The sequence below is a fragment of the Acanthochromis polyacanthus genome, chromosome 12 (assembly GCF_021347895.1).
Source record: "Acanthochromis polyacanthus isolate Apoly-LR-REF ecotype Palm Island chromosome 12, KAUST_Apoly_ChrSc, whole genome shotgun sequence".
Lineage (NCBI taxonomy): Eukaryota > Metazoa > Chordata > Actinopteri > Pomacentridae > Acanthochromis > Acanthochromis polyacanthus.
Window position 1 is genome coordinate 15,246,914 of NC_067124.1, and position 21,667 is coordinate 15,268,580.

The window sequence follows — 21,667 nt, forward strand, 5'->3', positions numbered from 1 at the left end:
TGCACTCTGGTAACTTAGAAACCTGTAAACACTGTATTCACATTTAACTTATTTTTCTTATTTTTTGCTCTTTCTACATATTGATTTACAAAATGTGACTATGGATAGCAACACTTTCATCTGCAGACTAACAGCAAACATTGCATGAAAGACAAGGGAAAAAGCCATCACTGCTAATGAGCTTAGGACTATACATGACAGGTGAGGCGACGAGCCGTCTCTCTAATCACGGTTGCATTCCCCTGCTCCTCATGCCTATCTTCTCGCTACACAACAGAATGCATTTAATTAACTCTGACTTTTACTTTGAATCACTTAGTTTATTTTCTGCAGCAGATATCCTCTTAGCAACAGCACAGTAACACCAGGGTGACCACAGATTCAAAAACGGGTTATTAATATAATTGGCTGAGGAGCAATTGCACAGCAGGCTGAAAATCCAGAGTTTAAAGAAGAACTTAAACAGCAAGAAAGGAGAGTAACGCATATGCAGCAGTAACCTCTATCTTAAAGATCGCCTCTAGATATTTTTGAAGATATACTCACTGTGCACTTTATTAGGCTCACCTAAGCACTGCAATGCATAAAATCACACAGGTAGAGGTCAGAAGCTCCGGTTTATGTTCATATTAAACATCCGAATAGACAACAATGTGATCTCAGAGACTCTGTTGGTGCCAGACAGACTGGCGACTGATCTCCTGGGATTTTCACACAACAGTTTCTAGACTTCACTCAGAATGGTGCAAAAACCTATTTAAATAAAAAAGCACCCAGTGAGCAGCATATCTGCAAATGGAAATGCCTGACTGAAGAATGGTCAGAGAAAAGATACATAGATAACCACTCCTTACAACCATTCTGAACAGACAAGCTTCTCCGAATGCACAACATGTTGAACCTTAAGGGCAGATGGGCTTCAGCTGCAAAAGCCCATGTTAAGTTCCAGTGCTGTCAGCCAAGAACAGAAATCAATGAGCACAGACTCACAAAAAACAGACAGTTTAAGACTAAATTTGGCTTCAACAACAGGAATCCATGAACCCAACCTGCCTCATGCCAACAGTTCAGACTGGTGTTGGGGTAATTGCGTGGGGAGTGTTTTCTTGGCACACTTTGAGCCTCTTAATACCAATTAATCATTGTTTGAATGCCACAGTCTATCTGATTCAGAATCCCAATTATCTCCCTACTATCTTCTACTGGCCAGTTTTAGTATGATTATGCACTGTGTCACAAAATAATCTAGAAGTGTTTTAATAAACAGAACAATGACTGCATTGATATTCAAAGTGTTGTGACTGAATCTGAATCCATATATATGAGTGGATGTGGTGCAATGGCTGGCAAAGCAATGCTAAATCTGCATTAACTATGTAATGGCAACATGGGCCAGAATCTCAAAGGAATCTTTCCATTATCTTGTGGAACCCATATTATGATGAACTGAGGCTACTGTGAGAGCATCCAGCATCAGCTCCTTATGAAGTGTTCAGTGACAATATAGAATATAGTAAATACAGTACAGTTCACAGCAAACAGAATCTGATTTTGGTCTTGCTAAGATATAGAAAATGAAAGGATTGTTGCTGTTTCTTTTTTAGGGAATTATTTAGAAGGCACCTCAATGCAGGCTCTAATACTTGCACTCTTCTTTCCTGTCTAGCTTGATTGAAGCATCAAATGCAGCCGACATGCACAAACTCTTGTTAACACTGACAGTACCAGTAAAGATGGCAGTAAGGGACTCATTTTTGCAAATTTACCATAGACTTAAACTATCCTTTCTTCATTTTTGTCTCTGCCAATTCACAACTATAATGCAGTGTGATCTTTTACTGCAATAATCATAAAAGATTATAGTGATATCACATTATCCAACACTCAAAATATTTGACGTGTCATTGTCAACTCTGTCCACTCCCAGGGATTACTGCCAAGTACCAGCTTTTCATCACATTCATACCTTTTTCCAAAGGTACAAATCTTCACGAGTAGGATGGTCAGCTATTATACTGTATGACTGAGACTCTTAGAACGGCATTGTTTTAATTCATAACATCAATTTGTTCCTTGGGTGAAATAAGGGAACAGATTTACTCCGCCTAATGGCAAAAAATAAAGAAATGATTATGTGAGTCTGTATAATTGGGTTATAAGTGGGAAAAAAATGCTAAATGCCAATGGAATTTCATCAAGGAAATTCAATTATCAGGTATGTTGATCGGCTCTGTGCTCTTAGAGGGATATAAAGAATGCTGCTTTCATTATGCTGACTAGTATGTTGCAGGGGAAACCTAAAAATTAGTCTGGGTTATTGGCAAACAGTGCACATGTGTTATTTAAAGTTTCACATGACTGACCGCATGAAGAGGTGTGACTCACTCTGATTTCAATGACATATGAAGTAAGTTTTCCTTTCTCCTGCTCGTAAATGAGTACCGTGAAGACTGTCTCCTGAGATGGAGCACTGTAAGAATGCTAATGAGTCATTTCCTTAATCTATAAAATGGCAGCAAGCCCCTAAAATTGCAGACTTCAGTGGCTGCCAACAACAGTGTCTCTACAAATAAGTGTTAATTAACATGGTTAGATGCAGCAGTCAGAGAGCAGTAATGGCATAATGGCCTGACATTTTCAGTGAACACAAGAAAGGAATGAATGGAGAGGTGTGTGTGAATCAGAGCATCTTCAGCTTCCTTTTTGTGACAGACAGATCCACACTAGATATCTGTCTCGCCTTGCAGTGCTGAATGAGTACAGCTTTCAGTGATGCAGACCTAATGTACCAGGCAGTTTCTATAGAGCTCTGTTACAGGATGCACATGTTGGTAGCAATGAAGAAATGGAAACTGCTGTTTGTCCGTCTTGACACAATTTCACTGCACATGTGGCTACACAGTGTAGACAGTGGATATGTACAAAGTACGAATTAAACAGAAATGGAAACTTTGACCCATACGGTGGATCCGTTATGCTGTTGCTGACATGGTTTAGATCCATGGATGGCTTCTTAGGAAGAAGGTATGCTTAGATTTGGAGTAAACCGATGTCTTTTTTAATGAAAAATGTTCTATAAGTCAGTTTAGCTCAGGACTGTGTCTGGGAAGCTGGTACCACATGTAGGTTTTTCCTTTAGTCAGTCATCCACCTGTATATGGTACACAGCTCCTGGAAACAAGCTTTAATCTAGTCAAAAGACTAAAAGTTTATTATTCATTCATTTATTACTTCCGCCAAGGAGGTTATGTGACACCCGGCGTTTGTGTGAGTGTGTGTGTCTGTCTGTCTGTCTGTCTGTTAGCAAGATAACTCAAAAACGCCTTGCCAGATTCACATGAAATTTTGAGGGGATGTAGACGATGATAAGAGGAAGAGCTGATTTAATTTTGGTGGCAATCCGGAAAGGATCCTGGATTCTGGATCACTTTGAATTTTTTAGTATGTTTTATTTATTTATATTTAGTATGTGGTCCAAAATATGACAAAAACATCATAGGTTACTATGTCGTCCAACAAATTGGAGCAAGGTGTCCAGATAGCTCATCTGGTTAAGAAGGTGATCCGTAAACAGAACTGTGTCAGAGACGCAGGTTCGATTCCAGCTCATGATCCTTTACTGCATGGGTTTCCTGTTTTCCTCTCTATCCTTGGCAGAGGTCTGCACTCTCTGAGTGCTTTTCTAGTTTATCATGTCACCTGTGCTACTGCTGCATCACACAAAAACAGTCCATACAAATGGAATTGCTCTCAGATAAACACTATTTGAATGCATTCTGACTGCTATGAGACTGTATGGTATTCAGAGGACTCCATGAGATGCAGTCAGCATGCCTGCAGACTGGTGCCTGATAAACGAAATAATAAAAATTATGTATTGATTTAGACAAGTTAATTTCCTGTAAGATCATATAGCCTCCAGGTTTTCTTTACACTAGCTGACTGTGTTGTTTTATTTTTTTATTTTTTTACTGCAATGTGACACTGATACATGATCTACTGTGTCTAGTTCCAGTCAAACACTAGGTAATATTCCTGGTGGCTGCAAATAAAGCAATTGTGGTGACTGTGTAAGTAACGCTTGCAACAACAATTAATTATTCTTTTTAATTTGATAAATAAATTATTCAGCAAAGTCCACGCCAATCAGTGTTCTTAGTGGGGGAGGATCAGAGACAACTACTCTGATTCTATTGTGTTTTTAGTAACAGGTGGCCAGACCTCAAGAATACACATTTTATTATTACTTATCTGATGTCATTTCCAGGGCTTTTCAGGCAGACAAATTTTTTTCTGCCATTAATTGAGCTTCAGTGAGACATAAAGTAAAAATAGTGGCAACATGTCATTGAGCAATCAAGGACTAAAGGCAGCCTGTTGAAGAATTTAGGTCAGAAATCACAAGAGATGACATAAAAGCTTAAGAAGATTTTTTATTTTTTATCCAGGCCAACTGAAGCCCCACAATTATTCAGTCTCATTCTAATTAAGGAGAGAAGATAGTCTACTCATCACACTCTCAGATCATAGACATAAATGTCGTATTTAGACTGGAAAGAAGCTGTAAATGTTTAGGTATCAGGTCGAGGCCATGTGAAGCAGAGGAGAAGTAAGTAAACAAAAGCCAAGTCAAATCTCTCGGGATTTCAGCTATCAGATTCTGCGCTGTTTTCTGGCAATCAGGGAAAATGTCTGACAGGTAAAAATAACCAAGTGTAGCTATATGTTAGCTTGTACCTATACACACCGAACTGCACAAAATCACCACAAACATCATCATTCACCACAGGAGAACACTGCTTTTAATGGAACCAAGGAAAAAACAGGATTCAGCAACATCAAGAATCAACTGTCCCAGATTTCCGTCTTTGGCAACAACCATGCATTGTACTTTACATTCAAGGTTTATCTTTTACGATCAAATAGCAACTGTCTGTAAGTAACAAGAGAAAAAAAACTTTAACCCTTCAGAATTATCTGCTTTTGTGTATAAATTTATCTTTAACAGGGACAGGTGTTTATCTATATTACAAAATATGGTCAAAAACAATCTACTTCAAATAAAAACGCACACATTTTTAGATTTTTCTGGTCCATATTGAATATTTCATTCACACATTCACAGAGTGAGTTGCAAACAGCGTGTGAAGCCCCAGGCTAGTGACATCAACAACAGCTAATTGGAGTCTGGAATTGGCGCACCTGGCGTCCAATCAGTGCAACATAAATCAATTATTTTGAGTTGACTATTCTCAAGAAGCATCTGCTGATGTGAACCTCAGAAAAAAAGAGAGCTCAAAAAAAGCAGCGTGAGCAGCACATTGTTGGAGCAGCAGCTGCACCTCCGTCTGTCTCCTCAAGATGCATTCAGGCACAGCACTGAACTGCAGGTCACATGCATTTTGGAAGCACTCAGAGCTCAATCAGAGAACAATTACTGTAGCAAAATAGCAGAGAACAGACAGTAAGCATCCCACGGAGATAAGACCAAAGCACAATGAAGAACGATCAGAGATTTTCAGAGAACACACGACGTGTGCATGTCAAAAGGGACAATAACATGGAAACTTTGGCTCAAAGTGAATCACAGTGCAAAAAACAAACCCATCAGAAATGCTTTAGAGTAAGCTTTAAAAACTCATTCACAGCAGAAAACCCCAGACTGAGCTTCAGCAGTTCTGTGAGAAACAATAGACCAAAATTTCACCTGAATGTTCTGAAAGTTTGATCAGCGCTGTTGAAGACACTTGGTTCTTGTTGCAAAACTGGGTTTAACCTGTTGCAAGTGTTCACTATTTCACAAGTTGAATGTTTGGATGGTTGTGTTCAACAAAGACATGAAATATTACAACTAATAATGTGTTCTTAGCTTAAGCAAACTCTTTGTGTTGTCTATACGAGAGATCAAAACACACTTTATGAGCAGCTATAGCAAGAAGGCAGATTTCAAAGAGATTCCAAAGGGTTAAAACACTTTTTTCATGTCAGTTTATTATCTTTTTCCCAAGCCAATAAATCTCCAATGAAACTGCCAATAAAACACGAGGTACATATCAAATAAATCACTCACAGTGCATCTCGTATTCTTCTAAAACAAATAAATTCACCACAGAATTCATCTCAATGTCTTACCTGATCCCATGGGCAGACGATCCCGCCAGAAAACATAAAAAGGTAACCCATGGCAACCAAGCAAGCCCAGATGACGAGGGAGAAAACACGTAAAAGCTTCTTGAAGATGGACTCAATGCAGACTAGTACAAACACAGCCAGGAATATAGCCAGTGCCGTGGGTACAGTGATTACAAAGGCCACATGGTCTGCAACGTTCTGAAAAACAGACAGGAAAGAAGATAAAAGCATATGAGACAGACAGAAAGACATGTGGAGAGAATTTAAGACAGACGTGATTTGTCACAGAAATGAGAATTAATTAGAGAAAACTAGGTTTTAGCCTACGAGAGCTAATTAAAGTTAAGAAGCAAATTTAGAGCGCAGACTTTGTGAGAAGGCACAGCAAAAGCTCCTCCAGCTCTGTCCTCTTTACATTTATGAAATGTAAAAATATCACTACAACGAAATTAAATGAGTCGTAAAATGGACAAAGTAGTGGATGAAAATGTAACACAAACATGACACTAAATCTAAACAGTAAAAGCACTATTCCCATTGATTATCTGTTCTAATCTGTAATTACTCTGCTTGCTGTTCTGTGTTGTCTTCTTTAAAAACGTATTTAGTATACTTTTAAAAAATGAAGCTGCCAGTTATAATTTGTACATATTAAACTAATCATTTCCATAAAATTATGTTTTGGCAGGCGTAGGATCGAGGAAACAGACAAACTAAGCAATAAAAAGGTAAAAGGATAAAAAAGAATGTAAAGAACAACTATATTTAATGACCTGCATCATTTTTTCTATTTTAGACAAATCAGATAGCAAATTCATGAAATATATATTCTGTAAGCTGTGTAGTCCTTCTTTATCTTCTTCTTTTCGGCTTTTCCCTTCAGGGGTCGCCACAGCGAATCAATTGCCTCCATCTAACCCTGTCTTCTGCATCCTCTTCTCTCACACTAACTACCTTCATGTCCTCTTTAACCACATCCATAAACTTCCTCTTTGGTTTTTCTCTAGGCCTCCTGCCTGGCAGTGGGAAACTCAGCATCCTTCTACCAATATATTCAATCTCTCTGCTCTGTACATGTCCAAACCATCTCAGTCTGGCCTCTGACTTTATCTCCAAAGCCTCTAACATGTGCTTTCCCTCTGATGTACTCATTCCTGATCCTTTCCATCCTGGTCACTCCCAAAGAGAACCTCAGCATCTTCAGTTCTGCTACCTCCAGCTCTGCCTCTTGTACTCTTTCTTGGCATGAAACGATACTGCTGCTCACAGATGTTCACCTCTGCCCTTAGTCTAGCTTCAACTACTCTTTCCCATAGCTTCATCGTGTGGCTCATCGGCTTTATTCTTCTGTAGTTGCCACAACTCTGCACATCTCCCTTGCCCTTAAAGATGGGCACCAGCACACTTCTCCTCCATTCCTCGGGCATCTTCTCACTGTCTAAGATCCTGTTGAACAACCCAGTCAGAAACTCGACTGCTACCTCTCCGAGACACTTCCATACCTCCACAGGTATATCATCAGGACCAAGTGCCTTTCCACTCTTCATCCTCTTCAATGCCCTCCTCACTTCATCCTTACTAATCTTTGCTACTTCCTGGTCCACAAAAGTCACCTCTTCTACTCTTCGTTCTCTCTCATTTTCCTCATTCATCAACTCTTCAAAGTACTCTTTCCATCTCTCCATCACACTATTGGCACCTATCAATACACTTCCATCCTTATCCTTTATCACCCTAACCTGCTGTACGTCCTTCCCATCTCTGTCTCTCTGCCTTGCCAACCTGTACAGATCAGTCTCTCCCTCCTTACTGTCCAACCTAGCATACAAGTCATCGTAAGCCCCTTGTTTGGCCTTTGCCACCTCTACTTTCACCTTACGCTGCATCTCCCTGTACTCCTGTCTACTCTCTTCAGTCCTCTCAGTGTCCCACTTCTTCTTAGCTAACCTCTTTCTCTGGATCCACTCCTGCACCTCCTCATTCCACCACCAGGTCTCCTTATCTCCTTTCCTTCCAGATGACTCACCAAGTACTCTCCGACCTGTCACCCTGATCACATTTGCTGTAGTTGTCCAGTCATCTGGAAGCACCTCCTGACCATCCAAAGCCTGTCTCAACTCTTTCTTGAAAGTCATACAACACGCTTCCTTTTTCAGCTTCCACCATTTGGTCCTCACTTCATCAAGGTCCAACCAGAATTTCTGCTTCTCCTCCAGCTCACATCCTACCTGTGGAGCATACCCACTAACAACATTGAACATCATACCTTCGATTTCTAGTTTCAGGCTCATCACTCGATCTGACACTCTTTTTACCTCCAGGACATTCCTAACAAACTTCTCCTTCAAGATAACTCCTACTCCATTTCTCTTCCTATCTACACCACGGTAGAACAACTTGAACCCTGCTCCTAAACTTCTAGCTTTACTACCTTTCCACCTGGTCTCCTGGACACACAGTATGTCCACCTTCCTCCTCTGCATCATGTCAACCAGCTCTCTACCTTTTCCTGTCATAGTTCCAACATTCAAAGTCCCTACTCTCAGTCCTAGACTCTTGGTGTTCCTCTTCTCTCTCTTCCTACGAACACACCTTCCTCCCCTCCTTCGACCAACAGTAGTCCATTTTCCACCGGCACCCTGTAGGTCGACAGCACCGATGGCGGTCGTTGTTAACCCGGGCCTCGAATGATCCAGTATGGAAGTCATACATTTGATTGGCATGTTTGATTTGGCCAAAGTTTTACATCGGATGCCCTTTCTGACACAACCCTCTGTATTTATCCGGGCTTGGGACTGGCACAATAAGACACTGGCTTGTGTCCCCTTGCAGCTACATTTATAGTCCTTCTTTATACAGCTGTAAAAAATCTTCATACTGAGTGAACTACTGATGAAGTGAGGAAAAAAATAAATAAAAAGACCCCAGTCTTAACCAGTAGTAAGTTCAAGTCACATCCATAATAGATTTGCTGCTGCTGCCGTACTGAAACACACTTAGATATGAAAGTTCGAATAAAAATTTCAAGAGTTTCTTCAAGGTGCACGTAGGAGGCTGGCGAAAGGAAATGAGATGTTTGTGCTGCCTGCCTTTGCCAGATTTCATCCCATCAATGCTTTTCACAGTGGTGTGATGGGGGATGGAAAAGTAGTGGAGACAGGGCCACGGAGACAGATGTGTCACATCTTCAACGCCACATTCAGCTGTGCAGGCAAGCAAATCTGTAAAAACACCGACATCTACTAATCAAGCATTCATGTAACTACTGCTGCTGGGTTCACACTGGCTCCAACAGCTAATTTAGTTTAACATCAGGGTGAGTTATTTAATGACTCTTGCTCATTAAAAAGACCTCAGTGCTCAGTAGCGCAGCTTCCCCATCCATGGAGACTACTTGGTCATTTCTGATCTTCTAAAAAAACAAACTGTGAATCATACCACATTATCTAAATTAATGGACAGATGCATTTCAGTTCTGGTTTTGACTAGATTCAAAATAGTGATGCATCTTGATGCTGTGTTTGCTTTTTTTTAACTAACATCTCAACGCATATTCCATCATGTCTTTGTGTATCAATGTGTTTTTATGCCAACCCAACGTTCAACATCTCTTTATGCACTTGACATCTTTCTAGCTCTCATTCTCCGCCTTTATCCCCCCGCCCCCACCTATCCTCTGTCTTTTCCTCGTGCACAGCCGATGCACTGGGACAGGGGAGGATGTGTGTGCCTGCAGAGAGCCACAGAGAGTTTGTCTCGCCCAGAGCAGAGCTCCAAAACAGCTCAGGATTTAGGTCAGCCAGCCAGCCAGCCAGCAGGATGGAGGGATGATGGGATACAAATGAAAGAGAGGCAGAAATGTGAAGAGGTGAGCGATGGCACGAGAACAGGAAGAAATAGAGAATGACGGAGACAAAAAAAAAACAAGAGACACAGAGTCTGAGCAGTGGCCCAGCAGAGAAAGATGGTCTGACATTCTGGTTCATTATGTGCCCATAAAAACACTGTAAACAGAAATTATAGTTTTTCCTGTCTGATTGTAGAAAAATATTATCCTCAAAACAAAACACTTTAAAGGCCATCTGCTTGATTCTGGATCACCCGAGTGTATAACTCTAGATTCATTCTCATTTTTTGTGCTGATTCTTTACTTGATCTCAGCTTTTAACACAAATTCTGTCAGATAGATCAAATTCATTATGTTGTAATTGGAGTAATGATGGATGATGATTAACCACTAAAGCATATCCTCGTCTGCACTACCACACTAGGAATAATTTCCTTCAAAATTCATTAAAAATTCAAAATAATTCTTGACTGAATAAAAAGAACAGCAGACGTCAAAGCTCTGACCTCTGTTCTTATGCTGTGTGGAAAAAATAGTAATATTGCTTTTTATATTTTTTTTAAATTGTAAAAACAATAGTTAGTGTTTGCACTGGAGCAAACAGGGAAAAAACAGAGTGCTTCATTGTTGTTGTTAATGTTCTATCTCCAGCAGTGGATATTAGCCTCTCTGTTGCAACACTCACACCGGAAAAACCAGAACTCTGCATGGGCGCAAGTCTTTTGAAACAAAATACATTATAGGTAGAGTTAACATCTTTTCCCCTCCAGTTTTATGAAGTGTCTCAGCTAATGGAGCCTGGTGATCTGTTCCTGTTCTGCCTGGTAGAAGGTCTCAGATATTCACAGAACACTTCACCTTCATCTCAAAATCATTTAATCTAAAATGAAAACTGTCCAAACATATTTTTCTAAAATCATCGATACACTAATTCCAGTATGTGAGCCCTGCACACCATCATTTTTTTAAAATTCTGCCTTCTTAGTTAAGTGCCAAACATTATTACAAAAATAATTGCTACGCAAACCTGAATATAACAATTATTGCACAAGTGTGGCAGTGTCGGGGATAGAAGCATAATCAGCAATCAGGAAAGATGCTAAATTGAAAATGACTTGATCAAAAGACTCTTCCAGTCATTTTCAATAACAATGATTGAATGATGCTGTTTTGACTTGACTGCTTGTCCTGATTGCATATATTGAAGGACACACCGTAAAATTACCAGAGCACAGCTGATCAATGGGAGCTCTTATGCAATGTGCCTACACATACAAAACTGAATGAAAACAGAATAGAAACTTTCCTTGCATGGTAAAGTTGTTGCTTTACATCTTTAACAGCAGAGTTAGCAGACACAGGAATGGGAAAATAACTTCCTCTAACGCAAAAATATGAGCTTGTATTATTAGTAGATGCACTATAAATTTATCATTCAACTGTGGCGATATATCAGATTGTTGTAAAAATCTATACAATCGGGTTTTTAAAAAAAAAAAAAAAAGCAGTTAAAGCAGAGCCAATCAAACTGCACACCTAAAAATCCTGTTTTTCTTTGCCTCGCCTTCCGTGCTTTGAATTTTTCAGGTTTTCAGGGAAAAGATAACATAGTGGCAGAGGGAAACAGATCTCCTTTTTGTAGTTTAGTCAACCGTGAGCACAGACAATAACTAAGCCCCTTATCCCCCCCCCCCCCACACACACACACACACTTTTATCTCACCCTTCTCTTCACATTAGTGCTGCAACGAAGACCACATACTGGGAGAGTCTACATGTGCATGCATATATGTATTGCACAAGCGTGTGTGTGCGTCTGTGTACATATGCAAGTTTGTGCGATGCTATTTCTATGCGTGCTTGCAGAATAAACAGTATGGGCAATCCAGACACGACTGTCCACAGCATCTAAAGAGCTTAAGCTTGATAGGAATTTTCTACGCGTCTGTATAATCTCATCCATATGATTGCATAATCCTGGATTTTTGCTTCTTTGTACATTTTGTAATTTGCGGAGTTCATGCCTTTGTGTGAGTTTATCTTTGTTGTGAATGAGCATCTTACCAGTCCCGAAGCAAAGAACACAGTCAGCAGCGCCAGGCAGGCTCCCATCACTATGAGGAGCAAAAACACAATCAGGGGATGCTGCTGGCTCATACAGTAGTAGGATTCATATAACCAGTCCGGGGACCTGTTCCTCTTCTCCTGACCACCACCTCCTCCTCCTTTATCCACTTTCCCAGACTCTCCTGCCCCAAGGAGATAGCGCTTCCTCCTTATTGCCTCTTGCCACATGGATCTTGGAGCCGAGAGGGAGGAAAAGGAGTGAGGGAAGCCGGAGGAGGAGGAGGTGCTCACTGCTGAGGTATTAGTAGTTTCCACCACAGATTCTGTTCTCCTGCTGTTGTTGTTCCTGTTGAGGACCCTGGAGCGAGAACTCCTAAGCTCCAGCTTATTCTTCGGATCCTCCTCCACCTCCTCTTTTAAGTCCTTCAGGCGGAGACAACTGAGAGCCGAGTCTGATTCAGAGGCAGCGAGCGCCGGCTGGAGAGGTGGCAAGAACGCACCAAGGGTAGAGCGCAGCATCCTCCTCTTTCTCCCCCTGCCAACATGTTGGGGTGGAAAATGAAGGGAAGCGCAGACACTGAGTCCTCTTTAGAGTGAGAGAGGAAAGTGGGAGGGAAGTGAAGGGTGAAGGGAGAGGGGAGGGAGAGAGGGCTAAGGGGGAGGGGAGGAAGAAAAAGAAGGTGCAGCAGCAGGGAGAAGTCAGCGAGTGAAAGGGAGAGAGGAACAAGCCAGGAGAAATTCTGATGTTGACATTTATGGAGAATACATTATGAGTAATAATGCGTAATAATTTGACCTTAGAGGGCAGGGAAGAGGTTTGAGCTTGACACCGGAGCTCTGTTTTTTTTTTTTTTTTAATCAATTTTATTTGCAATTTTACACAAAAATACAACAAAGAGGAAAATGCCAGGGATATTCTACTTTACATCACACAAGAGGGGGAGATAAAGTGAACAATTAAATGACACTCAAAGAAACAAAACAATTAGGAGGAGTCAGGTATAAGTTTGAATTTTTTAACTGGAGCTCTGTTTAACAGCTCAGCCCCACAAGCGATGACGACTTTCATCTTATTTCATTCAGTCTTTGCCTTCTCTCTCTCCTGCACTCTGACCCTTACAGACAAACAGCAATTTGGCTAGATGTGATTATACGGCTTGCTTTTCCAACATAACACCTGACTGATATATATGTATGTGTGTGTGTGTGTGTGTGTGTGTGTGTGTGTGTGTGTGTGTGTGTGTGTGTGTGTGTGTGTGTGTGTATATATATATATATATATGTGTATATATACCGGGCTTTGCAAAAGTTCTGTTACACTCGGTTTCATGATCTTTAGAGATGTTTACATGTCGGAGTGAAAAATTCCATTAAATAAACTGAAAGTTCTACCTTATAGGCAGGTGTCCTTAATACACATTTTTTTCTCCAGTGAAGTTGTATCAAGATGGAAGTCAGAAGAGTTGAGATATCTGCTCTCCTTTGTGCTGAACATCAGCCGGATGACCGTCAACAGAGTCGCAGAGAGGCTAAAGAATGGTGAAGATCTTTCAGGTCTTCACCATTCTTGAAAAATCACTGAAAGATCTTCACCATTCTTCAGCCTCTCCGTGACTCTGTGGACGGTCATCCGGCTGATGTTCAGCTGCTTGGCTCTGTCAGACTTGTTGTGGCCAGCATGAAGGAGAGCAGATATCTCAACTCTTTTGACTTCCATCTTGATACAACTTCACCGGAGACAAAAATTGTATTAAGGACACCTGCCTATAAGGTAGAACTTTCAGTTTATTTAATGGAATTTTTCACTCCGACATGTAAACGTCTCTAAAGATCATGAAACCGTGTAACAGAACTTTTGCAAAGCCCGGTACATAGAGCTCTGTCTGTATGGGTCAAAAGCAGCTTTGCCAGGCTCTGTAGCTCTTTTAGATTGGGTGCCGTGATAAAGGAAAGACCGTTGAGCAGATTTGGCCCAGGGAAAGAGTCGGATCAACCCCATTTCTGTCTCTACTCCTCTACAGCCAAACAGCAATTTGTTTAAATGCCACATTTGTCAAAATAGCTCTTACTAGTCAATTGTGAACTGGCACAAGAAGAACAATAATATAGAGTAAAAATGAATTAATTACCAGAAGCATCAAAAAAAGGCAGTTGACATGAAAGTATACTACAACATCTCATAATCTTCAAGAACTATAACAAGAACTAAATTAACTGATTTTAGGCGTAACTTCTGACAGATCACTCTTTGCTCGCATTTAGTTTAGCTTTTTCACACAATTGCAAACAAACACACACAGTCTGCACAAACAGGAAACAGCCCAAATCTGATGAAAGTGCTGCTGACCAAAGTGCAGGTTCTATAACAATGAATAAATGATGACTTCCAGATTTATCTAATCATTCACACAACATAAAATATCTCATTTGTGTGCTGAGCTTCAATTGCAGAACTCACAGTACAAAACAAATAACAATTATCATTAATACTATTTGTCAAGACAAATAAAAATATCTTTAAAGCATTTAGCATGTGACTGCACTGTTTTTCTATTGCAACCTACATAACAATGAAAGCATTTGGACATGGAGAAGAGTTTAACGACGTGTCTTTAATATTTCGGCTTGTGTTTGTCTTAAGTACAGATCAGAGCCACTAAAGCGCACGCCTTAATTTGTGAATTTTACAGTGAATGAACAAAAAACTACAAGACTGATATTTGGAAATTTGCTGAATATCGCACCCAAAAATCTGACAGGTTGATAATCACTCAACACATTTGAGATGTAATGTGTCACAAAATACCATCACAAAAGAAGAATTATGATGCTACAGAGAAGCTTCAGCCTACATATCACATTCATGACTGCAGCCAAAGTCATGTCATTGCTGGTATGTTTTATTCAGGAGGGGAAAAAATGGAAAAAGACCATTTGTATTAAAATCATATCTTTTAAAAAAATCCCATTGCATATTGTTCAGTGTGACTTTTTAGGTCAGTCACTGGACTTCAGCAATAGCACAAACTGAGGGGTAAAAGTAGTTTAGGTGAATGTAATTAACTAAAGCAGCTGATTGAAAAGTAATAATGCACAGTGTCTTTGCGGGAACAGTGTCATCAGGTATTTGTTCACTCAACCAGTAATAAACATGTACTTTGAATGCTAGGTAGAGTTATTTTAAAACTCTGTGGTGTCAGTTGGTTACACGTCAAGCTAGCAAGATTCAAGAAAAGATGTTGAAAAGTCCTCTCGTAAAAAAAAACAACAAAAACTTAAAACCCATTAAAATTCACCGGCCTGTGTTGAAGATTAACTGGTGATCCGATCAAAGGGTGATTCTAGCGTTTCTGAGACAGATGTTTCGTAGGCGTGGCTTTTCAGGACCCCTTACCAACTAACCAGGAAATAAACAATGGAACAACTTCGCTTCTAAAAATGAGATTTCTGCTGTTTTATTCATTTTGGTCCTGACAAAATATCTGGAAATAAGTCGCGTTCTCATCGTAGGAGTCATGCGCTGTCAGGCAACAAGAAAGAAAACTACGTAACTGCGGTTGGAACTAGTGCAGCTGTGATCACTGTTTACTGTCAAAACCCGTTAAAGCAGCAGACAGGAGACCAGGACACGGTGTGCGTGTCTTTTAATAAGATCAAACCCTGTGGTAGAATGCCAAAATTTTGTAGTTTAACGATGTATTGCTACCGTATTGGCAGATTTAGATCATATTGTCGCTACACTGACTTATTTAAATACACAAACGTCAAAATATTACCAAAACAGTCCAGCAATATTTAACGTATTGAACTGGAAATGCAGCAATATAGGAGAAAAAAAAAAATCACAGGACATTCATGTTCTAATCAGCAATAGAAGTTCGTTGTGTCATACTCAAAACTGATGTCATTGACAAAAGACTGCATTTCCTTTTGATAAAACATTTATTGGCAGCTATTGCAGTTGTACTCCCCATCTGTGGGTGGATGCCCCACACAGGACATATGGTACCACCTCCCACAGGCGGTACACTCAATCTGAAAGGAGATTTGAAAATAGACATTAGAATACTAACCGGTGTTTGTCATGTTCATATCACTCACTGACACTTAAAATGTGCCATTAAAGGTAAAACTAAATGCAGCAATTTAAAAAATTAAGTATAATGTTGCAGATCTCAGTGCTGAAGTCTGAACTGCAGAATGGAATCAGAATGCTCATACCCATTTATCCACTTTTGCGCCTGAGCTGGCCTCCCCACAAGCCCGACACATTTGAGATAGGTCCTCTGGAAAAAATAGGAAAAAAAAAAATGAAAACATGCAAGGTAGTTAAATGCAGATACATAATCACCTGCCTCCTCAAGTTTACCTGAATCTTTCAGCAGTGACATTGCTATGTCGAGCCTTAGCCTGGCCACACCCTCCTGGTCCACAGGATACTGGATGTGTTTTTTTATTTAGAATTTGTTCTGCAAGCTAAGAAATTAATGATAAATATGAATTGGAATACTTATTGTGCTAGGTGTGCACATAATCACACTCACCTTGCACACAAATACACCATGATGTTGAGTCCTGCTGTTTTGGATGGGGCAGTGTTGCGCATGTCCACTTTGTAATTGCAGGATATACTGTGCGGACCAGTGCTCTGCAGACAACACATTAACCATTAATTTTAGTCCAAATAAGGCCTTTTTAAAATCAGAAGTTTTGGTTGGACTTCAGAGGGACAAGGCAATATAAAAAGAAAAACATGGAAAAAAAAAAATTGCCATCTTGCTCCCAAATACTATCCACATTATGTGTAAACATGCAATTAATCAAATGCAACCATCATTTTGTTTCATGTTCATGCCATGTTACCTTGTTACATCTCTGCACTTCTTGATCTGCCCCTCCGTTGCCCCGAATGGATCCAGGTGCAGTGCCCTCCTCTCCTTCAGATACATGATCTTCAAAAATGCAATGAAGTCTCATGACAAAAAAATAAATAAATCTTATTGGTGTGTCTAAATATGTTGAGATTACTTACAATAAGTGTCCAGTGTCCGTTATCACAGACTGCTCCAGCTGCCACATCATGCTGTAGTAGCTTTAACTACAAAATATCAGATAGAAACCTTAAACATTTTATTTTGAATACACTCACCTCTTTTTTGCTTTTTTTTTTTTTTTTTTTTTAAGTTATTGTGGCTTTAGGCAGGTTAGTAGAGGCAGACAGGAAAATAGGGAAAAGACCTGCAGCAAATGGCTGTGAGCTGGAATCAAATCCAGGCTACTGCATCGGGGACTACTGCCCCTGTTTATAAGTTACCTGCTCAGCCAGCTGAGCCATCTGTCTACCAATTGAACTCACCTTTCTGAAGCCTTTTGTAGATCCTTGCCAGGCTGAGGTCATCAGATAAGAATCTAAAATCAGAGCTCCTGTCCTTTTGCCCACACTTGTCAGGTAGCCATTCATCACCTATGAATACAGAAGTGAATTGTCATCCATTTTACCTCCACTACTCAGCAGATAATCATGACAATGGTAACATACCTCACTCTCCAGCTCCTTCCCTAGGGCCAAGTCCATGAAGTTCTCCGAAAAGATCTTATATGGCCCTATTTTGGCCCAGAGGGTGTTTTTTTGTTTTCCAGCCCATATCACTCTGATCACTGAAAAGACACAAATGCTAACCATCTGAAACATTTATGTTTTAAGGTACAATTTGTTAGTGTACTTACAGTTTTCTGCATCTTCGTGCTGATCTAGGGTCTGGATCCTTGTTGCCTTCAATGTAGACTCCACTGATTAGGGTCCAGCCAGAGAAGCTGCCAAGATTTTCTGCAACTTTGCAGGTATCCTCTCCTCTGGCTGGAAATAGTGGGTAAGGTGATCAATATTCATCTTCCGCTTTATTTTCCCTCCATCTGATAAAAGGTCGGCACATTTTCCGATGAGGTTTATGATTTTAAAAGGTCCAAGCACGTCAGGGTCCAATTTCCCCCCTTTCCTCTGCTCCTGCCTAATATTTTTAGTAATACTAGATCCCCCACTTTGAAGTAATCTTCAGTACCATGTTTGGCCCTCCTTTTACGTACTGCATCTTGGCTTTTTTTTTTATGTTTGCTTTGACCTCCTTATAGGTCGTTGCCTGCCTTTTCAAGCCATCACACACTTCTTCATGTTGAACTAAGGAAGATACATGTTCTTCTGTCACCTGCCAAACAAAGCAGAATAATTAGTAATGGAATGCCAGGAGCGTCATCTCAACATTTTCACAAAATGTTTATGTTGAGAATATTAAGATTTCTTACTTTGTATTCCTTAGGTACTTCTGATGGATACCTGGCTTCCCTCCCAAACATCAAGAAGTACAGGCTGTATTTTGTGGTCAGTTGTTTTTTTGTGTGAAGACCAAACATGGTAGCTTGAAGAAACTTGTCCCAAGTTGTGGGGTGTTCCGCTACAAGTTTATTCAGTGACCTTCAAATGGAAAATTGAACAACAGAAGAAAGTACGATAAAATTTGGGTTAAGTATGATAAAGCAGAATATTTGCAAAATCTAATTTCCACAAAAGTTGCATGATCAAATAGTTAAACAACTTACCTTTGGATTGTGCCATTTAGCTTTTCCACGAGACCATTTGTCTGGGGATGATATGGCGAGCAGAGGCTTCTTTCAATGCCCAGCTTTTCACATATGCCGTAGTTCAGCTTCAAAAGGGTTGTAGGACAAACCAAAAAATAAGTCAGCAGTCACTTTTATATTTTTGGCAGCAATTATGTATCAGTGCTGTACTTTGTTGCGAAACTCTGAGCCCTGATCTGTTAGCAGTCTTTTAGGTGCACCAAATTTGTAAAACCAATCAAGGATGCAATTAGTGACCTCATCTGCTGTTTTACTTTTTAGTGGGTAGGCCTCTGCCCATTTGGTGAAGTAATCAACCATGACACATATGTACTGATTGCCACTGTCTGAGTGAGTTTACCCACAAGATCCATTCCAACGAGCTCTAGAGGCTCGGTTACCTATTTGAGAAAAGAAAGGTGTATTAAATAATTGTTGTTATGTTGAGAACCAACAGAAAATTCAATCTTTACCTCTATCGGACTGTATTCTTTTTTTCTTTGATAGAGGCCCGCTTGGACCGGCATGGTGGACATTGAGCAATCTAAGTAGACAAAGCCCAATATCATTTCCAAATTACAAACTGTACAAATAAATTGTAATGTTGAAAATTAAAAGTACAACTTTGAGAATCACCAAGACTGAGAAGTAAAATAAGTCATTACACCTGCAGAGCATTAGTTAGTATTCAAACCTTAGATTGGCATTCCATTTAGATACAAATATACACTAACAGAACTTACATGTGCATTTTAAAAGTCATTATGAAGATATCAACTTACCCACTTCTTAATGTCACTCTCCATGCCAGGCCAGTAATAGCGGCTGATTATAGCGCTGTGTGTTTTCTCCCAGCCACAATGACCCCCAAAATGGCTTTCATGAAATTCATGAAAGATATCATCTGCCTCTTTGGCAGAGCAAACAACTTTTGCCAGGTGCTCAGGCTGAGTTTTCTTCCGCCTACATATGTAGTACAGTTCACCATCTAGTGTGTGAATGTGAAGCACATTTAACATGAAATTACAGAGTTTAGAAAGTGTAGTTGACTAACTACAAATCCCTATTATACACCTTACCCTTTACCATGAAGGTTTCAGCTCTTCTTTTGATCACATATTTTTGTTTTGGAGTGATGCCTTCAGGGTAACGGTTACTAATTTTCAGGTCAAGGACCTCTTGAGCCATTTTGGGGTCCATTTTTTAAAGACAGATTTCCCTGTGTTGCCCTTTCTTACCACTGGCTACACTAACACCTAACTAACCTAAACTAACCTAAATCCTACGCTTACCTATCTGCTAACTTATCTAACTTCAGACTTAACTATGAAATCTGGTGTAGATCGTCACACTCTGCCGCAGCGAAGCGATATTTCCATTCCGTTTGGTGGAAGTCCTCATAAAACCGCGTATTTTATTGGTAGACTGAACAGCCGTGAGTAAAAAAAGAACAATAACGATTTTTGGAGCCAATGTTAAAGCTGACAAAAAGAGCATTTCGGAACAGTTTATTGACACTGTGTGTTTTCAACAGGCATCAACACAGTCACCTATGCTATGTATTGCCGTTGTAACGTCTGTCTCGCTCGCTGAAAATCACCAGTTGATCGGATCACCAGTTAATCTTGAACACCCACGGGCGGGCCGTTTTGATATCTGCATAAGCATTTTTCGAAATAGAACGGCACTGCCAACACAATGATTCAAACACTATACACCGATAGAAAGCTTAGATTCCCATGAATCCGCAGGTATAAACCACTTTCAGATGTGATTACCACAGCGGGTAATATAACCACATTTCTCCAACAAACAACAAAAATTTAAAGGGACACATAAAGGGCGTAACTCACCTTTGGACGCTCTTTTACTGGTCAACGATGAAAATAAGCCACAAAAACCGGCCAGAATCCAAGCTTCGGCATCCAGACAATACTAGCAAGTATAATATTTTGTCCAAAACATGTCTTGAATTAAGTAACTAATCCACAAATAGCTCGGCTCCGTGCGCGCACACGCAGCGCTGCGCATTTCATAATCACTGCATTTATGCCCATATTTCTATTCACGGTGCAGAAATCCATGTGGTCTAGGACTCAAAATGGCGACTGAAGTCTTTCCTTTATGTTTACACTGCGTTCAACCAATCAAGTGACTCTGGCCTGCCTACGAGCCCTAAACGGCCAACCGTGGCCGAGACTGACTGATCTGGATCTACCTCATCAGTCAGCAAATTCTGAGCAAATCACGTCGGAGGAAACGTTTGACTGACAGGGCTGATAGCCAATGCGCCTGATGAATACCAGGAAATAAATACAGCCTCTGCCAGCGGGGTTGTGTGACATTTCACACAGGGCCGTAGCCAGGATTTTGGAATAGGTGAGGTCCATGATGTGCGCGCATCAAGTTGTTCTAGGTTTTAAAAAAAATATTTATTTTTATATATATTTTTTTAGGCTACATGTCACACAAGATGTTGTTTAAATATCTTTTAATGATGTGAAATCAGCATTTTCCAAACAAAAATGTATATTTTTTCAAAAAAACAAATCAACTTTTTACATCAAAGGCTAGCTGAATCCTCCTGTGACCAGAGGCATCCCACCGTCGAAGGATATTCTCCCGGTTCACCTCCACTTTCTGATGCACATGCATCATCGCCAGGCCTGTCAGTCTGTCATTGGACATGGTAGATCTAAGCCATGTCTTAAGTCTTCGCATGGCTGAGAATGACCTCTCACAGACAGAAGTCGTCACTGGCAAGGTTAGAAATATCTTCAACATACATTGTATGTTGTCTGATGAGCCAGGCGCTCATCAAAAAAAAAAAAAAAAAAAAAAAAGCGCCGGACGCGCTCTCCGCTGTGGATAAAAGTAATTAAATTCTTTGATCAGATGATCTGACAGGCCGAACTAGTGCCGAATTATCTAAAATAATATATTGTGGTCACCTTGGTGTAGATGGGCGGGGATGTGGTCTACAAAGTGCTAACAATAAAAACACTA

The 21,667-nt window shown here is 40.2% G+C and overlaps 1 protein-coding gene and 1 long non-coding RNA gene across 2 annotated transcripts in view; both read right to left on the reverse strand.

Moving 5' to 3' along the window:
- The window catches only part of adcy2a (adenylate cyclase 2a), a 74,477-nt gene extending 61,828 nt beyond the window's left edge, over positions 1–12,649 (reverse strand). The window contains exons 1-2 of the mRNA XM_051956999.1: positions 12,044–12,649; positions 6,133–6,330 (exon numbers count right to left, since the gene is read on the reverse strand). Coding sequence (XP_051812959.1) covers positions 6,133–6,330; positions 12,044–12,565 — 720 coding nt within the window. The 5' untranslated portion in view covers positions 12,566–12,649. The remainder of the gene's footprint in view (positions 1–6,132; positions 6,331–12,043) is intronic.
- A 1,208-nt stretch (positions 12,650–13,857) lies between these two features.
- LOC110953739 (uncharacterized) lies at positions 13,858–20,745 on the reverse strand. Its single transcript, XR_007945646.1, has 13 exons — positions 19,444–20,745; positions 19,135–19,205; positions 18,641–19,062; positions 18,347–18,515; positions 17,774–18,249; positions 17,586–17,704; positions 17,403–17,510; positions 17,079–17,144; positions 16,910–16,998; positions 16,591–16,694; positions 16,416–16,522; positions 16,268–16,332; positions 13,858–16,081 (listed from the first exon to the last, which is right to left on the reverse strand). It is a non-coding gene; the product is annotated as an uncharacterized LOC110953739 (long non-coding RNA).
- Positions 20,746–21,667: the final 922 nt, after the last annotated feature.